Genomic DNA, 23,712 nt, shown 5'->3' with positions numbered 1-23,712 from the left:
TGCGGTGGCTTTTGTTGCGGAGCATGGGCTCTAGGTGCATATGCTTCACTAGTTGTGGCACATGGGCTCAGTAGTTGTGGCTCGTGGGCTCTAGAGCGCAGGCTCAGTAGTTGTGGCACACAGGCTTAGTTGCTCCGCGGCATGTGGGATCTTCTTGGAACAGGGGTCGAACCCGTGTCCCCTGCATTGGCAGGCGGATTCTTAACCACTGCACCACGAGGGAAACCCAGTAATTGTTAATAAATAATAAGGGCTGGTACAGAAAAAAAATTAATATATTAGGATATCATGGTTGAGATTATTTTTCATATGTCATTTGTAGGTAAACTTATGAAACAGTTGATTAAATTTAAACCATTTTAATTAACTAAATAGTGTAGTTTTGTGTTAAAAATGTTATACATACAAATAAAGCTAAATTTAATTTCTCTTGAACACTATCCATACTCCCATACTCCTCTTCAGAAGTAGTACCATTAACAGTTTAGTGTATACTATTTCAATCCTTATAAATGAGTTTACATCCAAATAACCTGTAAATGTATATAGGTGTTAACACGTAGTATTACATTGTATGTTATAAATTGTATATTCATATATTACCACATTTTCACAGTATGTCTTAGAGATCTTATATAGGTTTTCATTTTATTGAATGTTCAATAATAGCTTATTCAGTTAATTTCCTTTTGCTAGACATTTAGGTTATTTCTAGTTTTTAGCTTTTACAAATTGTGCTGTAGTGATCTTTGTACACACATCTTTCTGCATTAAAGCAAGAGTTGCTCAAGGGAAACTACTAAATTAGAATTGTGTCAGAGTTATGTTCATTTAAAAATGTCAATAGACACTGACAAATTGCACCCTAAAAAAGCTATACCAACATACTCTCACGAAGTGTGTACCTCCTTCCCCCTACCCCTAGCAGCATGTGATATTGTAAAACTTCTAACTTTATAATCACCTGATTACTAGTGAGGTTGACCATTTTTATTTCCTTTTCTGTGAATTCTTTTTCATCTTCTTTACCAGTTTTTTCTAATGGGTGGTCAAATATATTAATAAGAATTTACTGTATAATCAGGATATTAATCCTTTGGTAGAATTCTTTGTTGGAGTTAAATTTATCTGTATTTTTATGACTTTCATCTTATTTAAAGATTTCCTTTGCCTCATGAAATAACATTTATGACTCCAATAAAAGTAAGTTAGTCCCACTTTGAAAAGCATGTTTTTTAAAAAGAAATAATTTAAAATAATTAAATTTAAAGTAAATTAATAATTTAAAATAACAAAAAAGAAAGTGGTCAGGCTAATTTCCAATATATAATAGAGTAAATTTTATCATTTTATTTCTGTTTTACAAAATACCAAAATTGTTCTCTGCAAAATTGTTCTTTTGTACATTTTATTTGATAAAATCAATAAAATAACTTAAAAAGATTCTTAAAATTTTGTTTTTATTTTACTTTGCTTGTGAGTTTACTATTATGTTTGGATCTGACCACTAAACTAAAAGCTGTGTGATTTTTATCATAGTGACTGTTTTTTCATTCTTGGGTAACATATGCAAAGTAAATATTTTAATATGTTTCACCTTTATGATTACCGGTTTCAGGTCTTCCGGACATTTGTGATAGCATTTTGGAGAAATGGTTGAAGGAAGGTTTCATTAAACATAAACCTGATCAACTGACTGTTAACCAGTATGAACCTGGGCATGGTGAATATTTCTTCTTCTAAAATTCCAGTCATATATTTCATAACTAAGTGGGTTATGTAACTCTCTAAGATCAAAGATAGTATTTTTTAGCTGGAACTGACTCTTAATTTGCTTATGTTTGTTACCTGTGTTGATTTCAATCCATTTGCAATTCTACACTCAGTCTCTTGAGGAATTTGCATCTCTAAGTGTAAACAGACACAGTTGCTATTTGTGATTTTTCTTTTGTTCTCCCTCAACATTTTTTTTTAGAGAGGGAGAAGATTGCTTTAAAAACAAAGGAGGCATGTAAAATGGAAGAAATCAAATAATTTACAGGTACATAGAAGAAGGCTAACTGGTTGGATCATCATGCTCTTCTTTCTCTTCTGTTGAGAATGTGGAAGACAATTCTAGGATGATATTTTAGTAAAACATCTTTAGGTTATTGATTTTTTGCACTTGTTAGCAGCATCTTCATCTGATATTTGTACTAATCAAATGATATTGAGGGTTTTATTAATGGCAGGAGTTGTGGGTTTTTTTCCTTCTCTGCATTTATCAGGATGTTTTATGATAGCTTATTTACCTATCTGTCTTTCCATTGGTCTATAAGCTCCTTGAGGACAGGGATTGTCTTACTAGCTTTAGGTACTCTCACCATGTAGCAAAGTTCCTTTCAAGTAAGAGATACTCATTTAACATAGATTGAGAGACTGGTGGAAGAAGCCATCTCTTAATTATTGATAAGATTAGTCTTCACACCTGGCTGTTGTTTTTGTCCTACAAGTACTTGGGAATCCAGTATTCAGAGGTCAAAATGACTTTGTTAGTTATCTTTCACAATTCCTCTTGGGCTGGGATTGGGTAAATGTCCTAGTTAAGGAGTGACTCTCAAATCTTGATTTTACAGTCAGGTCACTATAGTGCTTTAACATGAAGTTATACTTTTAGTTTAGACTTAGTTTAATTTTATTCACATTCACCTTAAATGTTTCCTTTTAACTAAAATTACAGTACATTCCTGTTTATCAAATGATGTTTTCACTGTAATACTGTGAGGCTATATTTAGAGTTGTCTTAAATCTACTAAAAGGAAAAATGAAGTGACCTGTTATCCTATCTGCCATCTCAGGAATTCCTGCTCATGTTGACACGCATTCTGCGTTTGAGGATGAGATCGTTTCTCTCAGTTTGGGGGCAGAGGTAAATATTCAAACATTTTTATTAGCTATCAGCAAATGCCTTACCTTATACAATGCCCTTTTTGTAGGATTTCTCACGTTTCTTAATCCAATTGCATTAAGATTTAAAAATGAAATGTAAAGGCACCATTAGCAGTTTCATTTCTTACAGAGTGTGAAATTATCACAGTCTCTTCTTTTAGGTGTCCAAAGTTTTATCTATCAGTTCATCAGATGCCAGGAAAAGTCCTGTAAGTTAATTTTTACACATTTTACTTTTAGAAGTTAAATAAAATCCAGACTTCCATTTTGCAATAATTTACTGTAGCAGCATTGCCATCTAGTGGCTAAAGATAGTAGCTGCAGGCTATAGATAAAAGAAAAGTAAAATGTGTCTGGAATTGTGATAAACTTTTTCACGTATAGTATATGATTCAGTCCCTTCAACAACTTTGAGCAGTAGAGGGTAATGTCCTTATCTTTACAGATGAAGAATAAGAGGTTCATGTTTATTCATTGACTTGGGTTTTTTAAAATTAATTAATTAATTAATTAATTTTTGGCTGTGTTGGGTCTTCATTTCTGCGCGAGGACCTTCTCTAGTTGCGGCGAGCGGGGGCCACTCTTCATCGTGGTGCGCGGGCCTCTCACTGTCACGGCCTCTCTTGTTGCGGAGCACAAGCTCCAGACGCGCAGGCGCAGTAGTTGTGACTCACGGGCCTAGTTGCTCCGCGGCATGTGGGATCTTCCCAGACCAGGGCTCCAACCCATGTCCCCTGCATTGGCAGGCAGATTCCCAACCACTGCGCCACCAGGGAAGCCCCACTGACTTGTTTTTAATAGTTGTACTTTATTTGAACTGCTAAAGAAACTATCAAAAGTGTGATTTAAAGCAGTCCTTGCAAACTGCAGATAGAATTTTAGATAGAAATCAACTTAAAAGCTTTTGAACAGCAAAGGAAACCATAAACAAGATGAAAAGACAACCTCAGAATGGGAGGAAATATTTGCAAATGAAGCAACGGACAAAGGCTTAATCTCCAAAATATACAAACAGCTCATGCAGCTCAATATCAAAAAAATAAACAACCCAATTAAAAAATGGGCAGAAGACCTAAATAGACATTTCACCAAAGAAGACATACAGATGGCCTAGAGGCACTTGAAAAGATGCTCAACATCTGTAATTATTAGAGAAATGCAAGTCAAAACTACAATGAGGTATCACCTCACATTGGTCAGAATGGCCATCATCAAAAAATCTACAAGCAATAAATGCTGGAGAGGGTGTGGAGAAAAGGGAACCCTTTTGCACTGTTGCTGGGAATGTAAACTGATACAGCCACTGTGGAGACCAGTATGGAGGTTCCTTAAAAAACTAAAAATAGAACTATCATATGATCCAGCAATCCCACTACTGGGCATATACCCTGAGAAAACCATAACTGAAAAGGACACATGTACCCCAATGTTCATTGCAGCACTGTTTACAGTAGCTAGGACATAGAAACAACCAAAATGTCCAATGACGTTTCAAGATGTGGTACATATGTACAATGGAATATTATTCAGCCATAAAAAGGAATGAAATTGGGTAATTCGCAGAGATGTGGATGGACCTAGAGTCTGTCATACAGAGTGAAGTAAGCCAGAAAGAGGAAAACAAATATCGTATATTAACGCATATATGTAGAATCTAGAAAAATGGTGCAGATGAACCTATTTGCAGGGCAGGAATAGAGATGTAGACATAGAGAACGGACATGTGTTCATGCGGGGGGAGGGGAACATGGGAAGAATTGGGAGATAAGGTTTGACATAAATACACTACCATGTGTAAAATAGATAGCTAGTGGGAACCTGCTGTATAGTTCAAGGAGCTCAGCTCGGTATTCTGTGACGACCTAGATGGGTGGGATGGGGGTGGTGGGAGGGAGGTCCAAGAGGGAGGAGAGGACTTCCCTGATGGCTCAGTGGTTGACAGTCTGCCTGCCAATGCAGGGGACATGGGTTCGAGCCCTGGTCCGGGAAGATCCCACATGCTACAGAGCAGCTGGGCCCGTGCACCACAACTACTGAGCCTGCGTGCTACAACTCCTGAATCCTGCACGCCTAGAGCCCATGCTCCGCAACAAGAGAAACCACTGCAATGAGAAGCCTGTGTACCGCAACGAGGAGTAGCTCTCGTTCGCCACAAATAGAGAAAGGCCGTGCGCAGCAACGAAGACCCAATGCAGCCAAAAATAAAATAAATAAATAAATTTATTTAAAAAAAAGAGGGAGGAGATATACATATAGCTGATTCACTGCATTGTACAACAGAAACTAACACAACATTGTAAAGCAATTATACTCCAATTAAAAAAAAAGAGAAATCAGAATTTCAAATCTACAAGAATCTTTAAAATATGAGGTTGTTTCAAAATCTGATCTTGTTCCTGGATGCAAGTACTGTTTACTAGTATTTTTTTGCATTTGCTTAGTTCCCATCACTAGCTATAGTGCTTTGGCTTTTTAACTTTTGCTGAGCTTGTGATTATGTCGATACTGTGACTACAGAGCTAGTGTATTTGATAAGACAGAACCATCTTATCAACTACATGTGTGGATTCTTATTAAGTGCTTTCAAAAATAATGAGGACAGGAAGGGAAAAGAGCTCTTCTCTGTCTGGTTTATTTTAATTTTACCTCTTATCCTGGCTTGTAGCTTTAGGGGACCAGTAAAGAACATCTTTGTTTTTTCCTCCTGTGTAACCAATTGAGAAATGAAATGAAAGATAAATGAATATCAGATTGTCAACTTAACTACTGAGAAAACATGGAAGATCATGGCTTTGGATCTGTAGCCAAGTGGACTTATTAATAATTCACCTATGAATTAGACATACTGTCCTTTACACTAGTACAACTGGAGACTTTTCCTATAGAGGCAGAGGCTGCCCCTATAACAGAGGACATGAGGAAGCATAAATTAGATTCTGCAAACCAGCGGGATTTGAGAAGGAGAGAGGAAAGGGCTCACCCAAGCAGGTTTGGCTCCAGGCAAACCAATCAGCTGAGGTATGCCTTCTCTCCTGGGGAGTTGGAAGTGAAGGAATGGAGAAAAGCGAGGTTTGTTCTTCTTATTACTTTCACTCCTATAGAGATTCTCTCCATTCCTAGGGAAATATAAAAAATGGGGCCTAAGTGTTCCTCCAACACCCTAAAAGTTCATTATATAGTTGTTTTTTTCTGATGTGGACCATTTTTAAAGTCTTTATTGAATTTGTTACAATATTGCTTCTGTTTTATGTTTTCGTTTTTTGGCCACAAGGCATGTGGGATCTTAGCTCCCCAGGACCAGGGATCGAACCCACACCTCCTGCACTGGAAGGTGAAGTCTTAACCACTGGACCACCAGGGAAGTCCCAGTATATAGTTTTTATTTTTTTAATAGATCTTTATTGGGGTATAATTGCTTCACAATACTGTGTTAGTTTCTGTTGTACAACAAAGTGAGTCAACCATATGCATACTTATATCCCCATATCCCTTCCCTCTTGAGCCTCCCTCCCACCCTCCCTATCTCACATCTCTGGGTCATTGCAAAGCACCTACCTGATCTCCCTGTGCTATGCTACTGCTTCCCACTAGCTATTTACATTTGGTAGTGTATACATGTCGATGCTACTCTCACTTCACCCCAGCTTCCCCCTCCCCTCCCCCATGTCCTCAAGTCCATTCTCTATGTCTACGTATTTATTCCTGCCTTGCCACTAGGTTCATCAGTACCATTTTTTTTCCCTTTAGATTCCACATATATGTGTTATCATACGGTATTTATTTTTCTCTTTCTGACTTGCTTCACTCTGTATGACAGACTCTAGGTCCATCCACCTCACTACAAATAACTCAATTTCATTTCCTTTTATGGCTGAGTAATATTCCATTGTATATATGTGCCACATGTTCTTTATCCATTCATCTGTCAATGGACATTTAGGTTGGTTACATGTCCTGGCTATTGTAAATAGTGCTGCAATGAACATTGTGGTGCATGTCTCTTTTTGACTTATGGTTTTCTCAGGGTATATGCCCAGTATTGGGATTGCTGGGTCATAGGATAGTTCTATTTTTAGTTTTTTAAGGAACCTCCATACTGTTCTCCATAGTGGTTGTATCAGTTTGCATTCCCACCAACAGTGGAGGAGGCTTCACTTTTCACCACACTCTTTCCACCATTTATTGTTTCTAGATTTTTTTTTTAATTAATTAATTAATTTATTTATGGCTGTGTTGTGTCTTTGTTTCTGTGCAAGGGCTTTCTTTAGTTGTGGCAAGAGGGGGCCAACTCTTCATCGCGGTGCTCAGGCCTCTCACTATCACAGCCTCTCTTGTTGCGGAGCACAGGCTTCAGACGCGCAGGCTCAGTAATTGTGGCTCATGGGCCCAGTTGCTCCGCGGCATGTGGGATCTTCCCAGACCAGGGCTCGAACCCGTGTCCCCTGCATTGGCAGGCAGATTCTCAACCACTGTGCCACCAGGGAAGCCCATGTTTCTAGATTTTTTGATAATGGCCATTGTGACTGGTCTGAGGTGATACCTCATTGTAGTCTTGATTTGCATTTCTCTAATAATTTGTGATGTTGAGCATCTTTTCATGTGCCTCTTGGCCATCTGTATGTCTTCTTTGGTGAGATGTCTATTTAGGTCTTTCACCCATTTTTTAATTGAATTGTTTGTTTTTTTGATATTGAGCTCCATGTACTGTTTGTATATTTTGGAGATTAATCCTTTGTCCATTGGTTCATTTGCAAATATTTCCTCCCATTCTGAGGGTTGTCTTTTCATCTTGTTTATGGTTTCCTTTGCTGTGCAAAAGCTTTTAAGTTTCATTAGGTCCCATTTGTTTATTCTTGTTTTTATTTACATTTCTCTAGGACGTGGGTCAAAAAAGATCTTGCTGTGATTTATGTCATAGAGTGTTCTACCTATATTTTCCTCTAAGAGTTTTATAGTGTCTGGTCTTACATTTAGGTCTTTAATCCATTTTGAGTTTATTTTTGTGTATGGTGTTGGGGAGTGTTCTAATTTCATTCTTTTACATGTAGCTGTCCAGTTTTCCCAGCACCACTTATTGAAGAGGCTGTCTTTTCTCCATTGTATATCCTTGCCTCCTTTGTCATGAATTAGGTGACCATATGTGCGTGGGTTTATCTCTGGGCTGTCTATCCTTTACCATTGATCTATATTTCTGTTTTTGTGCCAGCACCATACTGTCTTGATTACTGTGGCTTTGCAGTATAATTTGAAATTGGGAGCTTGATTCCTCCAACTCCGTTTTTCTTTGTCAAGATTGCTTTGGCTATTTGGGGTCTTTTGTATTTCTATATGAATTGTAAAATTTTTTTGTTCTAATTCTGTGAAGAATGCCCTTGGTAGTTTGATAGGGATTGCATTGAATCTGTAGATTGCTTTGGGTAGTATTGTCATTTTCACAATATTGATTCTTCCATTCCAAGAACATGGTGTATTTCTCCATCTGTTTATGTCATCTTTGATTCCTTTCATCAGTGTGTTATAGTTTTCTGAGTAAGTCTTTTGTCTCCTTAGGTAGGTTTATTCCTAGGTATTTTATTCTTTTTGTTGTGATGGTAAATGGGAGTGTTTCCTTAATTTCTCTTTTTGATTTTTTTGTTGTTAGTGTATAGGAACGCCAGAGATTTCTGTGCGTTAATTTTGTATCCTGAAACCTTACCAATTTCATTGATTAGTTCTAGTAGTCTTCTGGTTGCATCTTTAGGACTATGTATAGTATCATATGATCTGCAAACAGTGACAGTTTTACTTCTTCTTTTCCAATTTGTATTCCTTTTATTTCTCTTGCTTCTCTGATTGCCGTGGCTAGGACTTCCAAAACTATGTTGAATAAGAGTGATAAGAGTGGACATCCTTGTCTTGTTGCTGATCTTAGTGGAAATGCTTTCAGTTTTTCACCATTGCTTATGCTGTTTGCTGTGGGTTGGTCATATATGGCCTTTATTATGTTGAGGTAGGTTCCCTCTATGCCCATTTTCTGGAGAGTTTTTATCATAAATGGGTGTTGAATTTTGTCAAAAGCTTTTCTGCATCTATTGAGATGATCATATGGTTTTTATTCCTTAATTTGTTAATATGGTGTATCACATTGATTGATTTGTGTATATTGAAGAATCCTTGCATCCATGGGATAAACCCTACTTGATCACGGTGTATGATCCTTTTAATATGTTGTTGGATTCTGTTTGCTAGTATTTTGTTCAGGATTTTTGCATCTATGTTCATCAGTGATATTGGTCTGTAATTTTCTTTTTTTGTGATATCTTTTTCTGGTTTTCGTATCAGGGTGATGGTGGCTTCGTATAATGAATTTGGGAGTGTTCCTCCCTCTGCAATTTTTTGGAAGAGTTTGAGAAGGATGAGTGTTAGCTCTTCTCTAAATGTTAGATGGAATTCGCCTTTGGAGCCATCTGGTCTTGGACTTCTGTTTGTTGGAAAATTTTAAATTATGGTTTCAATATCATTACTTGTGATAGGTCTGTTTATATTTTCTAATTCTTCCTGGTTCAGTCTTGGAAAATTGTACCTTTCCAAGAATTTGTCCATTTCTTCGTGGTTGTCCATTTTATTGGCATATAGTTGTTTGTAGTAGTCTCTTATAATCCTTTGTATTTCTATGGTGTCAAATGTGATTTATCCTTTTTCATTTCTAATTTTATTGATTTGCGTCCTCTCCCTTTTTTTCTTGATGAGTCTGGCCTTATCAATGTTGTTTATCTTCTCAAAGAACCAGCTTTTAGTTTTATTGATCTTTGCTATTGTTTTCTTCATTTCTATTTCATTTATTTCTGCTCTGATCTTTATGATTTCTTTCCTTCTACTGACTTTGGGTTTTCTTTGTTCTTCTTTCTCTAATTGCTTTAGGTGTAGGGTTAGATTGTTTATTTGAGATTTTTCTTGTTTCTTGAGGTGAGATTGAATTGCTATAAACTTCCTTCTTAGAACTGATTTTGCTGTGACCCACAGGGTCGTTGTGTTTTCGTTGTCATTTGTTTCTATGTATTTTTTTATTTCTTCTTTGACTTCTTCAATGATCTCTTGGTTATTTAGTAGTGCACTGTTTAGCCTCCATGTATTTATGTTTTTTACAGTTTTTTTCCTGTAATTGATTTCTAATCTCATAACGTTGTGGTCAGAAAAGATGCTGCATACGATTTCAATTTTCTTAAATTTTCAGAGTCTTGATTTGTGTCCCAAGATGGGATGTATCCTGGAGAATGTTCCGTGTGCACTTGAGAAGAAAGTGTATTCTGCCACTTTTGGGTGGAATGTTCTATAAATATCAGTTAAATCTATCTGGTATATTGTGTCATTTAAAGCTTCTGTTTCCTTATTTATTTTATGTTTGGATGATCTGTCCATTGGTGTAAGTGGGGTGTTAAAGTCCCCCACTATTAATGTGTTACTATTTCCCCTTTCATGGTTGTTAGCATTTGCCTTATGTATTGAGGTGCTCCTATGTTGGGTGCATAAACAGTTACAATTGTTATATCTTCTTTTTTAGATTAATCTCTTGATCATTATGTAGTGTCCTTCCTTATCTCTTGTAACAGTCTTTATTTTATAGTCTATTTTATCTGATACGAGTATTGCTACTCCAGCTTTCTTTTGATTTCCATTTGCATGGAATATCTTTTTCCGTCCCTTCACTTTCAGTCTTTATGTGTCCCTAGGTCTGAAATGGGTCTCTTGTAGACAGTGTATATGGGTCTTGTTTTTTGTATCCATTCAGCCAGTCTGTGTCTTTGGGGGGGGGGGCTTTAATCTATTTACATTCAAGGTTATTGATATGTATGTTTCTATTACCATTTTCTTAATTGTTTTGGGTTTGTTTTTGTGGGTCTTTTTCTTCTCGTGTTTCCCGCCTAGAGAAGTTTCTTTAGCATTTGTTGTAAAGCTGGTTTGGTGGTGCTGAATTCTCTTAGCTTTTGCTTTTCTGAAAAGCTTTTGACTTCTCCATTGAATCTGAATGAGATCCTTGCCAGTAGAGTAATCTTGGTTTTAGGTTTTTCTCTTTCATCACTTTAAGTATTTCCTGCCACTCCCTTCTGGCCTGCAGAGTTTATGCTGAAAAATCCGCTGATAACCTTATTGGTATTCCTTTGCATGTTATTTATTGTTTTTCCCTTGCTGCTTTTAATATTTTTTCTTTGAATTTAATTTTTGTTAGTTTGATTAATATGTGTCTTGGTGTGTTTCTCCTAGGGTTTATCCTGTATGGACTCTCTGTGCTTCCTGGACTTAGGTGACTATTTCCTTTCCCATGTTAAGGAAGTTTTCAACTATAATCTCTTCAAATATTTTCTCAGACGCTTTCTTTTTCTCTTCTTCTTCTGGGACCCTATAAGTTGAATGTTGGTGCATTTCGTGTTGTCCCAGAGGTCTCCAAGATTGTCTTCAATTCTTTTCATTCTTTTTTCTTTATTCTGCTCCTTGGCAGTTATTTCCACCATTTTGTCTTCCAGCTTACTTATTCATTCTTCTACCTCAGTTATTCTGTTATTGATTCCGTCTAGTGTATTTTTCATTCCAGTTATTATGTTGTTCATCTTTGTTTTTTTGTTCTTTAATTCTTCTAGATCTTTGTTAAACATTTCTTGTATTTTCTCAATCCGTGTCTCCATTCTATTTCTGAGATTCTAGATCATGTTTACTATCATTACTCTGAATTCCTTTTCAGGTAGATTGCCTATTTCCTCTTCATTTATTTGGTCTTGTAGGTTTTTACCTTGCCCCTTCATCTGTGACATATTTTTTTGCTGTCTCATTGGTTTTTTTTTTTCTTTTTTTAATGAGCGTGATTGTGTTCCTGTCTTCCTGGTTGTTTGGCCTGTGGCTTCCAACACTGCAGTTTGTAGGCTGTTGGATAGAGGTGGGTCTTGGTGCTGAGGTGAGGACCTCCGGGGGACCTCACTCTGATGAATATTCCCTGGGGTCTGAGGTTCTCTGTTAGTTCAGTGGTTTGGACTCAGAGCTCCCACTACAGGAGCTTTGGCTCGACCCCGGCTCATGAACCAAGGTCCCACAAGTTCTGCGGGATGGTAAAAAAACAGTAGAAAAAAGGTGGGAATGGCCTTGGCTGTGGAGGGTGGGGCCTAAGCAGGGGTGATGTTTGGGCAGTGAGTGGGCCTATGCTTAGGACCAACAGGGCTGGGAAAGGCTGTGGTGGGGTGAGGGGTGTGGCTTAGGCTCAACAGAGCAGAAGGGGCTCAGGAGTGCCTCCTGCCCCTGGTCTCAGAGGGTGGGGGACCACCCCCCCGGGACCCCAACAGGCTTCCTGGGCTTGAGTGGGTGGGGCAAACGCCCTCCGCTCCTCTCCTGCTCCTCCGGTCCCGGAGGTCCCTTTCCACCTGCCTCTGCTGATTTCCCTGGCCTCCCTCGTATGCCCCCAGGGCCCATGAGGCCTGGAGGGGGCTTTGGAGGGCGGGGGACTGGCCTGGGAGGTCAGCAGGCTCCCTGTGCCCAAGTGGGAGGGACAAATGCCCTCTGCTCCTTTCCTGCTCCTCTGGTCCTGAGGGCTCCTCCTGCCTGCCTATCCTTCTCTCCCAGCCTCCCTCCTACTCCCCCAGGACCAACCCAGCCTGGAGGGGACCTCTGAGGGCGTAGGACCTGGCCTGAGAACCGGGCAGACTTCCCCAGCCAATGCAGTAGGGGAAATGCTGGGCCCACTCCCCCCTGATCCGAGCCCCTGAGGGTCCCTCCAGGCGTGGGAACCCCTCTCCCCTCTCAGCCACCCCTCAGCGGTGCCGGTCCTGTCCAACCTCCACTTCTCCTGCCCGCCTCAGTCCCCCCACATCCTACCATCCTCCTTGGGTGTTGGGCTCCCCAACCAGAGTCCGGCAGGTGCCCCAGTTGTGGGGAGACGCGAACTCTGCATCTTCCCACACCACCATCTTGACTCTGCCCCCCTCTATAGTTTTTAATTAAAACTTGTGAAGAGGGGAGAACTTACCTCTAGTTGCACTGAAAATCTGCTGTAATTGTTATCTCCATTTGGTGTCTCTGGAAGCATATACTTTTTTTTCCAGTTTTTTTTTTTTAAATTGAAGTATAATTGACTTACAGTATTATATTAGTTTCAGGTGTACAGGATAGTAATTTGATATTTTTATACGTTGGAAGAGGATTACCATGATAAGCCTAGTTACCATATGTTGCAATACAGAATATAGTCAATAATATTGTAATGCTATACATTATATCCCCATGACTAATTTATTTTGTAAGTTTGGAAGTTTGTACCTCCTAATCTCCCTAACCTATTTCACTCATCCTTCCATCCACCTCCCCATTGGAACCACCAGTTCTCTGTATCTGAGTCTGCTTCTGTTTTGTTATGTTTTTTCATTTGTTTTGTGTTTTTTAGATTTCACATACAAGTGAGATCATAACATCTTACAGAAAAACCCAAACGAACTTTTTTGGCCAACCCAATGTTTGTCTTTCTTGTCTGACTTATTTCACTTAGCATAATACACTCTAGGTTCATCCCTGTTGTCGCAAATGGCAAAATTTCCTCCTTTTTTATGGCTGAATAATGTGTGTGTGTACGTGTGTGTGTGTGTTTGTGTGTGTGTGTGTATCTCACATTTTCTTCATCCATTAATGGACATTTAGGTTGCTTCCATGTCTTGGCTGTTGTAAATAATGCACATGAGGGAGCACATATCTTTTCAAGTTAGTGTTTATTCCTTTGAATAAATACCCAGAAGTGGAATTGTTGGATCATATAGTAGTTCTATTTTTAATTTTTTGAGGAACTTTCATACTGTTTTCCTCAGTGGCTGAACCAATTTACATTCCTACCAACAGCACGCAAGGTTGCATTTTTCCCATATCCATGCCAACACTTGTTATTTCTTTTCTTTTTGATAATCGCCATTCTGACAGGTGTGAGGTGATACCTCATTGTGTAGCAGTCACCTATTCTATGCTAGGCCTGAGGTAGGTACTATAGTAAGTAAGTTTTTCCTTATGAGGAATAGCCAGGTCCTCAGGAATAGATATACATATGACTACTATTGTTCTTGTTGTGCTAGCTGTCTTATTTTGGTTATCTGTGTATATGAATCTGGTGATTTATTTTGCTTAAGGAGGAAAGCCCAGGACATAAATAAATGGAATTTAGGAAGCCTTCTCTCCAAAAATGTAAGATACACCACCTATTTTTTAAAATATATTATTTATGATGAATTTATTCATTCATTTATTCACCCCAAAATATTTGTGGAATATAATCTACTAGACAGAATCTAACAAGTAAATAAGGATAAAATCCAAAAAAAAAATTTTTTTTTTAAAGATCTTTTTTTTTTTTAAGGAACTCCTTTATTTATTTATTTATTTTTTGGCCGTGTTGGGTCATCTTCGTTTCTGTGCAAGGGCTTTCTCCAGTTGCGGCAAGCGGGGGCCACTCCTCATCGCGGTGTATGGGCCTATCACCATCGCGGCCTCTCCTGCTGCGGAGTGCAGGCTCCAGACGCGCAGGCTCAGCAGCCGTGGCTCACGGGCCTAGTCGCTCCGCCACATGTGGGATCCTCCCAGACCAGGGCTCGAACCCGTGTCCCCTGCATTGGCAGGCAGATTCTCAACCACTGCGCCACCAGGGAAGCCCCCAAAATTTTTTATTTAAGCTAAAATGTTTCATTACCTATGTAGCCTTATCACGTACAAAGGAAAACTTAATTTTACTGAGGTGGTTTGTGACTGATCTTGCTTTGAGAGTCCTTTTTTGGGTGGTGGTGGATTTCACTTCACAGTACCTACAAACAAATGAAGCCACAGTGTGATAAATGAGAGCTGATAGCAAGTGGTCTCAGTGCAGACACATAAGCATGATCATATTATCTCATAGGTGTTTAAGCTATTGAATATTCAGTGATGGCTAAAGTGCCTCTAATTGGGCATCTGTTCATTTTCAAGCTTATTTTTTGTTATGCAATGTATATTTTGCTCTCTTTTATGGCATTTGGCAATGTGCTTAGACCATTAAACTAAAAGATGCCTTCTCTTTTAATTTTACATTCTTCTTGAGCTCAGCCAGATAAAACCATTGAAAATCATCTGTATTTGGGGGTGAAGAAGAAGAGAGGGCAGAATCTATTATTCAGCTGTTGAGACCTAGTTTTGTAAGGTAGAGTTGTGTTTGAAAGGTGGAATTTGCTGACGTTGTGCTCTAGAGTAGATTTGTTTGTGGTGTTTTCTTATAAACTTTTAATCGGATCTAATTTTGCTTGTTTCACATAGGCAATACTGTAGACAAGTTCCCAGGTATGTCCCCTAAATGTATTCATGGTATCTGATCAACTAGGAAAGTTTTCACACTAGAAACATCAAATGATGCTCAGCTTCTTACACCATCTCTCAGAAGCAGTGAGAAATAAGTTCCTTGGGCCCCAGTGATATTTAGCTGCTGCATCTACTACTTGCAGGTCACTGTTATATGCCATAAGGTACCATCTCAACTTCATGCATGAGATTTTTTTCCCCCTCTTGATAAGACTATTAAGGCCTGTACTTTAGGAAATTGCTTCTGGCTGTAGGACAAGGGAGCAGAGCTCGTTTTCTTTCTTTAGTCATTTTCACATGGGAGGTCCTATGTCCTGTGTATTGATTCCAGAGTGTGTTGTTACTGCCATTGTCTCCTTCCTTTGAGCTTCACAAGACTTGGTAATCTTGAGATTCCAGTTTTCAAAGAATTTAGCAAATGAATTCATGGCTCCTAGTGTTGGGAAACTGGTTTGTTGTGGTCCTTGATTTTAACTTTTCTTAAAGGATGGAAACTAAGCAGACTTATGTAGTATAGGTAGGAGATTTAAAGGTCACTGACAGCAGCTGTTGGTCTCCAACACATCCTAGGCAAAATTCCTATTAATTCCTCTGCTTTGGAAAAATGTATACCACAAGCTTCTCTTTCAGCTACTTTTCAGCTTAGGAAAATATACTTCTGGGAGTATCATCTTTTGTAGAGGGACAAAAAGTTATATTTGTTTTACTAAAAATGTTCAGGGTTCCTCTTCTCCCTCACAATGGACTAGTTATCTCATGATATGGTGGGATTCTATATTTATAAATCCAGGGAATGTATGTTAACAGACATTTTTGATATTGTTGTATTTCTTCCTTTGTAAGTAGTTTGTAGCTTCAGTCTTGTATCCTTGCAGTTGTGTCTGTCTCCCTTTTTCCTTTTCTCCTTTCTCACGTGTCCAAACATGGCAGACATGGCCATGATGAGGTACGTGGAATCACTTGTTTGCTATTTAAAATAAAAAGCAAACTTACTTCATTTTGTTACTGAACCAAACTTGGGTCTGCTTGCCCGCATGCAGTAAAGCCAATCTACTGACACTGGATTGTGGTGAGGGAAAGGGCAGCATTTATTGTAAAGGTGCTAATACAAGGAGGATGGGTGGCTCATGCTCTAAAACCCTAAAGTCTCTGAAGGGTTTCAGAAAAGCTTTTTTAAAGGCAAGATGAGGGAGGGGTGTCCCAGGATATGTGATCAGCTTCTGCACAATTCTCTGACTGATTGATGGTGATCAATCCTTAGGTGCCAGACGGTTTGGAGGCTACGTGCTCATAATCATTAAGTAGTTAATTTCTTCCTTTGGTGGTGGTTTTAGCATGTAAAAAACTCAGGAAATATGCGTCAGATACTATTATCTTGGTACTTCAGAGAGGAGCTAAGGCAGAGGATATGGGGGAGGGGTCTGTCCCAGGAAGCCCCCATAGGGTCCTGCTCAGTTACAGGTGGGTCCATTTAGGGCAAGATTTAGATTTGGCAGGCTATGGGAAACAGGTGGACTTCTTTCTAGTCTGCTAAATTCTCAGGTATGAAATATTTTCTCCAGCTAAGTATAGTCACTTCTGTCCTCTCAGCTTTCATCATTCTGTATAAATCACACATCATTCTTTACCTCTTATTGTCTCTTGTTGATATACCCTCAAGGGTTTCAAAAGGTTAAAGGTCTCAGCCTATTTTTAACCAATAAGGATCAGGATTAAGTTTGTCTTCTTTCTCAGAAGTGTTCCCAGTAGCAATATATTTTTTCATTTTCCTGTTTAGCAAACATGGAGGAGATCTGTTTCATGTACTTTCTGTTATGCATCTTATCTTTTTTATCTTTTCTTTTTTTTTTTGGCTGTGCCATGTGGCATGTAGGATCTTAGTTCCTCGACCAGGGATTGAACCTGTGCCCCCTGCATTGGGAGCCCAGAGTCCTAACCACTGGACCGCCAGGGAAGTCCCTGCATCTTATCTTTACTTGAGTAAATACTTGAGTGATAGCTGTGTCTGGGGTTTTTTTTCTGTTGTATTTTGGTTGTGTTAAAGGTTTGATAAGATCAGAATGTCTAGGGTTTTTTGTTTGTTTGCTTTGAACTGAACATTATCCTCAGTCACACCCCATTGTTGCAGGAGAAGGGGGTGTGAGAGAATGGTCATGTCCCAGGTCTTGGGTGAGTTCCTGGGATGGGCTACCAAGTGAGGATTCTTGGCTTCCCATAGGAAAGAATTCTAGGGCGAGCCATAGTAAATGAAAGTTTGTTTAGAGAGAGACACATTCCATAGACAGAATGTAGTCAGTCTCAGAAGGTGAGACCGGGGTCCCAGGCTGTGGGGGTGGTTAGTTTTTATGGGCTAGGTAATTACATATGCTAACGAGTGGGAGGAATATTCTGTTTGGAGAAGGGATGGAGATTTCCAGGAACTGGGCCACAGCCCACTTTTTGGCCTTTTATGGTCAGCCTGGGAACCATCATTGTGCCTATGGGTGTGTCATTTAGCATGCTAATGCGTTACAATAAGCTAATGCATTATAATAAGGCTCAAGGTCTACTGAAGTCAAATCTTCTGCCATCTTGGGCCTAATTGGTTATAACCAATTAGGCGGATTAGTTTTTATTGTATCCTCAATGGCTGTGTCATTCTTTTAATGATTGTGCCCCTGCCCCCTTCCCTCTTGTCTTACCATGAGCTTGCTGGGAACTTGATCTTTGACTCTGCCATCTCAGAAAATAAAGAATATAGGTAAAGCAAAAAAGAATAATTGGAAAAAGCTCCTGTGGAGCAAAGCTGTCACAGGGCAGAATGATTCAGCAGTTGCTGGCAAGCATTATTTATTGTGAATCCTTAGTGAATTTTTGAAAAAAAATCTTTTTTTTTTTTTTTGGCCTTTAACAAGCATTATATATTTTTTAAATATATTTATTTATTTATTTATTTTTGGCTGTGTTGCATCTTTGTTGCTGCGCATAGGCTTTCTCTAGTTGCAGTGAGTGAGGACTACTCTTCATTGCAGTGCATGGGCTTCTCATTGCAGTGGCTTCTCTTGTTGCAGAGCATGGGCTGTAGGCACGCGGCCTTCTGTAGTTGTGGCTCGCAGGCTCAGTAGTTGTGGTGCACAGGCCACTGCTCTGCGGCATGTGGGATCTTCCTGGACCAGGGATCGAACTCATGGCCCCTGCATTGGCGGGCGGATTCTTAACCATTGGGCCACCAGGGAAGTCCCACAAGCATTATATTTCAGATACAGATACTGTGATGATATTGATAATACTTTATTTTTATGATGGAATATTTTAAGGAAAATTTGATTTTCATAGAAAATGTACATTTAATTTTATAAATAAGAGTCATTTCCTTAAATTCACAAAAACTCCCCAGAGAGGGGAGAGAGTCTGGAAATGGAGTTAATAATTAATCATGCCTACATGAGGAAGCCTCCGTAAAAATCCCAGTAGTATAGAGAGATTCCAGGTTGATGAACACGTGGAGGTGCTGGGAGAGTGGTGTGCCCAGAGAGGGCATGGGTGTTCTGTACTCCTTACCTTGTCCTATACATCTCTTGCATCTGATGTTCATCTGTATGCTTTATCATATCCTTTTATAATAAACTAATAAACAGTAAGTAAACTGTCTTCCTGAGTTGTGTGAGCTTCTCTAGTAAATCAATAATGATCATCAATAATAATCATTAATAAGTATTCTGTACATTTTTTAACATAATTCCCATAACATTTGGATTATTTGGTAGTGTATTTTTCTTCCTTGAAACTTGGCTTTTATATTTCAGCAAAATGTTTCCACATTAATTAGTGTCATGTTTGTATTTGTCTTGTCAGTTCTAATCATTTGTTTAAACTGAGATTTCCCTATTTTAAAATCATTACTCTGTTGATAGGAGAGGATGTGTTTGAATTTCACAAATATATATGTATTTTGTATTTTTAAAACATGTGGAATATTAATTAGCCAGAAACTGTAATCTCTAGGTGGGCAGAGAATATGTCTCTTATTCACCATTGGAGTCTTTGATGCCTCACACAGTGATTAATAAATATTTGTCTAATGAATGAGTTATAGTCTAGTCTCTCAGAATATTTTCCCATCAAGAGTTTTCACCCAGACAGTTTTCATTCCTTTAAGCCACAACTGATCATCTCTAATAATGTAATTAATAAATACGCTATTATTTTTTCTTATGTGTGGACCTTAGTGTCTATTCAGAAAATTGAAGCCTATATATAATGGCTTAAAAATGGGCCACAGTGGGGTTTTCTCCCCTTTTCCCAACATTTTATTATGAAAATTTTCATACCGTAAAGTTGATAGTATTATACAGTAAATCCCTATATACTCACCACCTGATGCTACAGTTAACATTTTAATATACTTGCCTTATTAAATATCTATTCATCTAACTACCCTCTGTCTGTCTGTCAGTCCATCTTCTTTTATTTATACGTTTCAGGGAAGTTTCACGCCCAGAACTTCAGAATTTATCTACAGTGTTTATAAAATAGAATGCTTTTGGAGTATGACTGTTTGAAATTATATGTCATCATTTGGAACAAATAATTGTTTGGAAAATTAAATTCTATCATCTTTATTTTCCATACTTAGATTGGAATGGCAGATGAGAAGGGGAAAAAACCAGCTTAGATCTGTATAATTTTGTATAGTTTACAAAGAATTTTCATGTGCATTATCTAACTTGATCCAATATTATTATTAATAATAGTAGGTAACAGTTACTGAATGCTTTCTTTGGTGCCAGGTACTGTGCTAAGTTTACCTTTAGTGAAGGTACTATGCTAAATTATGTTCATCCCACTGATATTTGGTTGTCATATTTATTTTTCAGATGGATTGATTTGTTCATTTAAATATTTTTTAGCCCTGTCACACGCCTTTTTTAAATTCACATTTGTTAGCTGCTGCTATGTTTAGACTGAAGTCATCAGTGTTTGGGTTCCTGAGCACAAAAACATTTTCTTGGCTGTTGTACCTTTATATGTTGCTATTTATAATATTTGATCGTAATTTAGGAAGAATTGCTGAAAATCCTCCTGTGTTCTTTGTTTATCTCTTGTAAATCAGTCTCTAAAATCCAAAATGTTGCATGACTTTAAAGGCAAAATGAATTATATGAGAATCTGCATCTAATAGTTACTTTCCCTTATATTATGAATTATTAATATTTCTATGAATAATAATAGTGTTTTTTGTATTTATGATGTACCAGATACTGTAATTTATATCCATTTAACAATCCTGTAAGAGTTGAAGAAACTGGACACAGAAGGGTTAAATGACTTGTCCTGAGTCATATGGCCAGTAAATGAAAAAGCCAGGATATGAATGTATCAGCTCCTAAGTCCTTGTGTTTGACCACTACCCTAGTGTTTTGCATAGTATATGTATGCTCCTCAGACCATCCGCATCATAATTTCCTTAGGTGACTGTTAGAAATGCAGATTCCTGAGCCTCATGATACACCTACTGAGTCTCTCTGTGGATTAAATATATTTTTTAGTCATTCAGTTGATTTTTATGTACACTAATGTTTGAGAACCTCTGTGCTATGCCATCCTATAAGCATTACCATGTTTTAATCTCTTATTAGCCTAGAAAGATAGCCAGAATCAATGAATCGTTCTTATTCTTGGAGTACATGACATTTTGGATTGATCTTTATGCTTTTGTCTTTAATTCAAGATTGTCATGGATTTTAAGCACCCAGGTGGTGTCACAGTGCCCATTATGCTGCCTTGTAGGAGTTTGCTGGTGATGACAGGAGAATCTAGATACCTTTGGACCCATGGGTATGTACTGAAATGACCTTGATGACAGGATACCTTTTGCTTTGTGGGAGTTCTCATTCTTTTCTTCCTGAGCCACCAGAACCATGCTCCAGGCTTGCACATTGAGGCTTCTGGGTTTAAAACCCCAGGGACATCTATGGCTTTTTTTAAACTTTTTATTTTGGAAAAAATTCAAATTTAAAGAAAAATTGTAAGCATAGTATGGTGAATTCCCTTCACCTTTCATATAGATTTACCAATTGTGAATATTTTGCTGTGCGTTTTCTCTCTCACGTGTTATCATTATTATTATTTTTGCTGAATCGTTTGAGAGTAAGTTGCAGCCATCATGACTCTTTACCCTTACATGCTTCATTGCATATTTTTAAAGAGCAAGGACATTGTCTGTATCAGGGGTTGGCAAACAATGGCTCGTGAGTCAAATTCAGCCCTTATTTTTACAAAACTCTTGAGCTAAAAATGGTTTTACATTTTTAAGGGGTTGTAAAGAACAAAAACAAAAAAGAATATGTGGTAGAGACTGTATGTGGCCCTCTGTGCCTAAAATATTTACTATCTGGCCCTGTTACAGAAAAAGTTTGCCAGGCCCTGTTTTATGAAACTGCAGTGTAAGCCTCAAATTCAGGAAATTCAACATTGTAAAATACTCTTATCATACTCTTATACAATCCATCGTGAAATTGTGCTAGTTGTACTTTATAGTATTGTCAAAGAAAAACCAGACCCTGACAGTAGTTAAAGCAGCAAAACCAGATTTTACTCAGGAACTATTGCAGCAGGGGAAAAGAGACCTCAGTATAGGAGTGGGCTCAATTTCAATACAAAAAGGAGAAATGGAGTTTTATAGGCAAGGAGCCTGGGGTTGGGAATGGGGCAGTGTGGGTGGATAGAAAACTACTAAGAGGAAACATCAATGGTAAGGGGGAATTCTGGCTAAACCAACCATAGGATTCTTGCTGAAGGCAGGCCAGGATGATCAGACATCACCTGGGGGAAACATGCGGGTAAGGAATTTGGTCAGATATCAAGGATGATCAGATATCGAGGTTGGGGGATTTGGGCTAAACTGACTTAGCAGGATTCTTGCTAAAATGGGGCTAGATCTAGAACATACCCGAGGATAGGGCCTATTTGGGCTCAGAGGAACCCGACTAAAGTTTGGTCATGGAGAGAATCTGTCAGTACCTCTTGGTAAGTTTTCCCTCTGATCTAGGATGTGGCCCATTAACCTGCATTACACTTAGTTGTCAATTCTCGTTAGTCTTCTTTAATTTGAAACAATTCCTCAACTTTTCTTTGTCTTTCATGATGTTTATGCTTTTAAGAAGGCCAGTTGTTTTACAGAATGACCCTCAATTTGAGTTTGTTTGATTGAATCTAATCTGAAAGAAATGGCTTATTCACTTTTGGCAGGAATAAATCCTTAGCCTTTTGAGGTGGAAGCATCACACTGCTAAAATTTACATATATTGTCACTTAAAATACTTCTGAGCTCTGTACTTATTAATACTGCCCTGGTTGGAGATTTTAGCTGATGCATTTTTATAAAAATTCAAGGAAGTGAACATGTAAATGAATTTGTAACCTGTCCTAAATGAGCCATAAAAACAGATGGCCTGATTTTGTGCACTAAGGATTAAATTTGCCTGATTTCTTTTTCACAGCCATTTAAAATATTTTTAACTTTTCAGTAATTGAAAATGGTGATGTGACCCTGTGGTGTTTAAAGTATTCCTGTAATTTTGAGAATATTCACATTTTCTTTTGTTTTAGGTTCAAGGATTTTTACTATTGGTACCATTTAAACTTAAGAGTAATAGCACTACAACAAATACAAAATAAGAAATTACTTTCTATGGGCCTATATTATGAAAATATTTTAATTTGTTCTGGGTAATAGTATAGATTAATTCTCCTAAACATCATCTTGATCAGATTATTTTCTTGTTAAATGTTAAGAGTAGGATCTCTGGAAGGTTGACTTGCAGGTTAATATTTATTTTTAAACCTTTCTCTAGAATCAAAATTTTCTATAATAATTTCAGGGGAAAAAGAACCTTCAGTATTATTTTTAAAGGCTTCCACTGATACCCATTATCTGTAATGTGTTTTGCATGTGTGTGTGTGTGTGTGTGTGTGTGTGAAGAAGAGAGAGAGAAGGAGGGAGGGAAGGGAAGGGAAGACACACAGAAGTAGCAACAGAGAGAGACTGACCAAACAAATGGTATATCAACTATTGACGGGTTCCTTGGAATCTGGGTGGAAGGGAAGATAAATTGAAAAAGCACATTTAGTGCACTTAAAAATACATATAAACTATAGAAATAAACCTTGATTAAAAATATTTTGATCTCTGTGCTAATAAAGCACTAGAAAGCACTACTGAAGAAGGTTGATTAACACAGCCAATTCCAAATACTTTTAATTTGATGTATAGTTTACTATTCTAGCCAGCATGCCCTAAATCAAAGATGGCAAACTGGCAACACATGGGTCAAATATAGCAGTCAGGCTGTTTGACTGGTGTGGTAGTGGTCAACGTTGTGGCATTTTAAAAAATTGGTTACACGTGAAAATTAGGAGCTTTTACACAAGAATCTGAATTTTCAGCTTCTTTTGAAAATTGAGAAGATCTGAAACCAC

The 23,712-nt window shown here is 38.1% G+C and overlaps 1 protein-coding gene and 2 long non-coding RNA genes across 8 annotated transcripts in view; 2 read left to right on the top strand and 1 right to left on the bottom strand.

The window, feature by feature from the left end:
• Nucleotides 1–23,712, top strand: part of LOC309606203 — a 910,895-nt gene that overhangs the window by 147,842 nt on the left and 739,341 nt on the right. The window lies entirely within an intron of this gene.
• ALKBH8 (alkB homolog 8, tRNA methyltransferase) overlaps nt 1–23,712 on the top strand; it is an 87,244-nt gene that overhangs the window by 34,465 nt on the left and 29,067 nt on the right. For all 6 annotated transcript variants that reach the window (XM_082342974.1, XM_082342973.1, XM_082342975.1 and 3 more), the window contains 3 exons: nt 1,619–1,723; nt 2,838–2,908; nt 20,963–21,069. In XM_082342974.1, the coding sequence (XP_082199100.1) occupies nt 1,619–1,723; nt 2,838–2,908; nt 20,963–21,069 (283 nt within the window). The remainder of the gene's footprint in view (nt 1–1,618; nt 1,724–2,837; nt 2,909–20,962; nt 21,070–23,712) is intronic.
• Nucleotides 1–23,712, bottom strand: part of LOC309606206 — a 404,244-nt gene that overhangs the window by 369,285 nt on the left and 11,247 nt on the right. The window lies entirely within an intron of this gene.

This window comes from Balaenoptera borealis (genome assembly GCF_965194805.1).
Source record: "Balaenoptera borealis genome assembly, chromosome: 11".
NCBI lineage: Eukaryota > Metazoa > Chordata > Mammalia > Artiodactyla > Balaenopteridae > Balaenoptera > Balaenoptera borealis.
The sequence above is the reverse complement of the archived record's forward strand: the minus strand, read 5'-3'. Positions and strand labels throughout refer to the sequence as shown.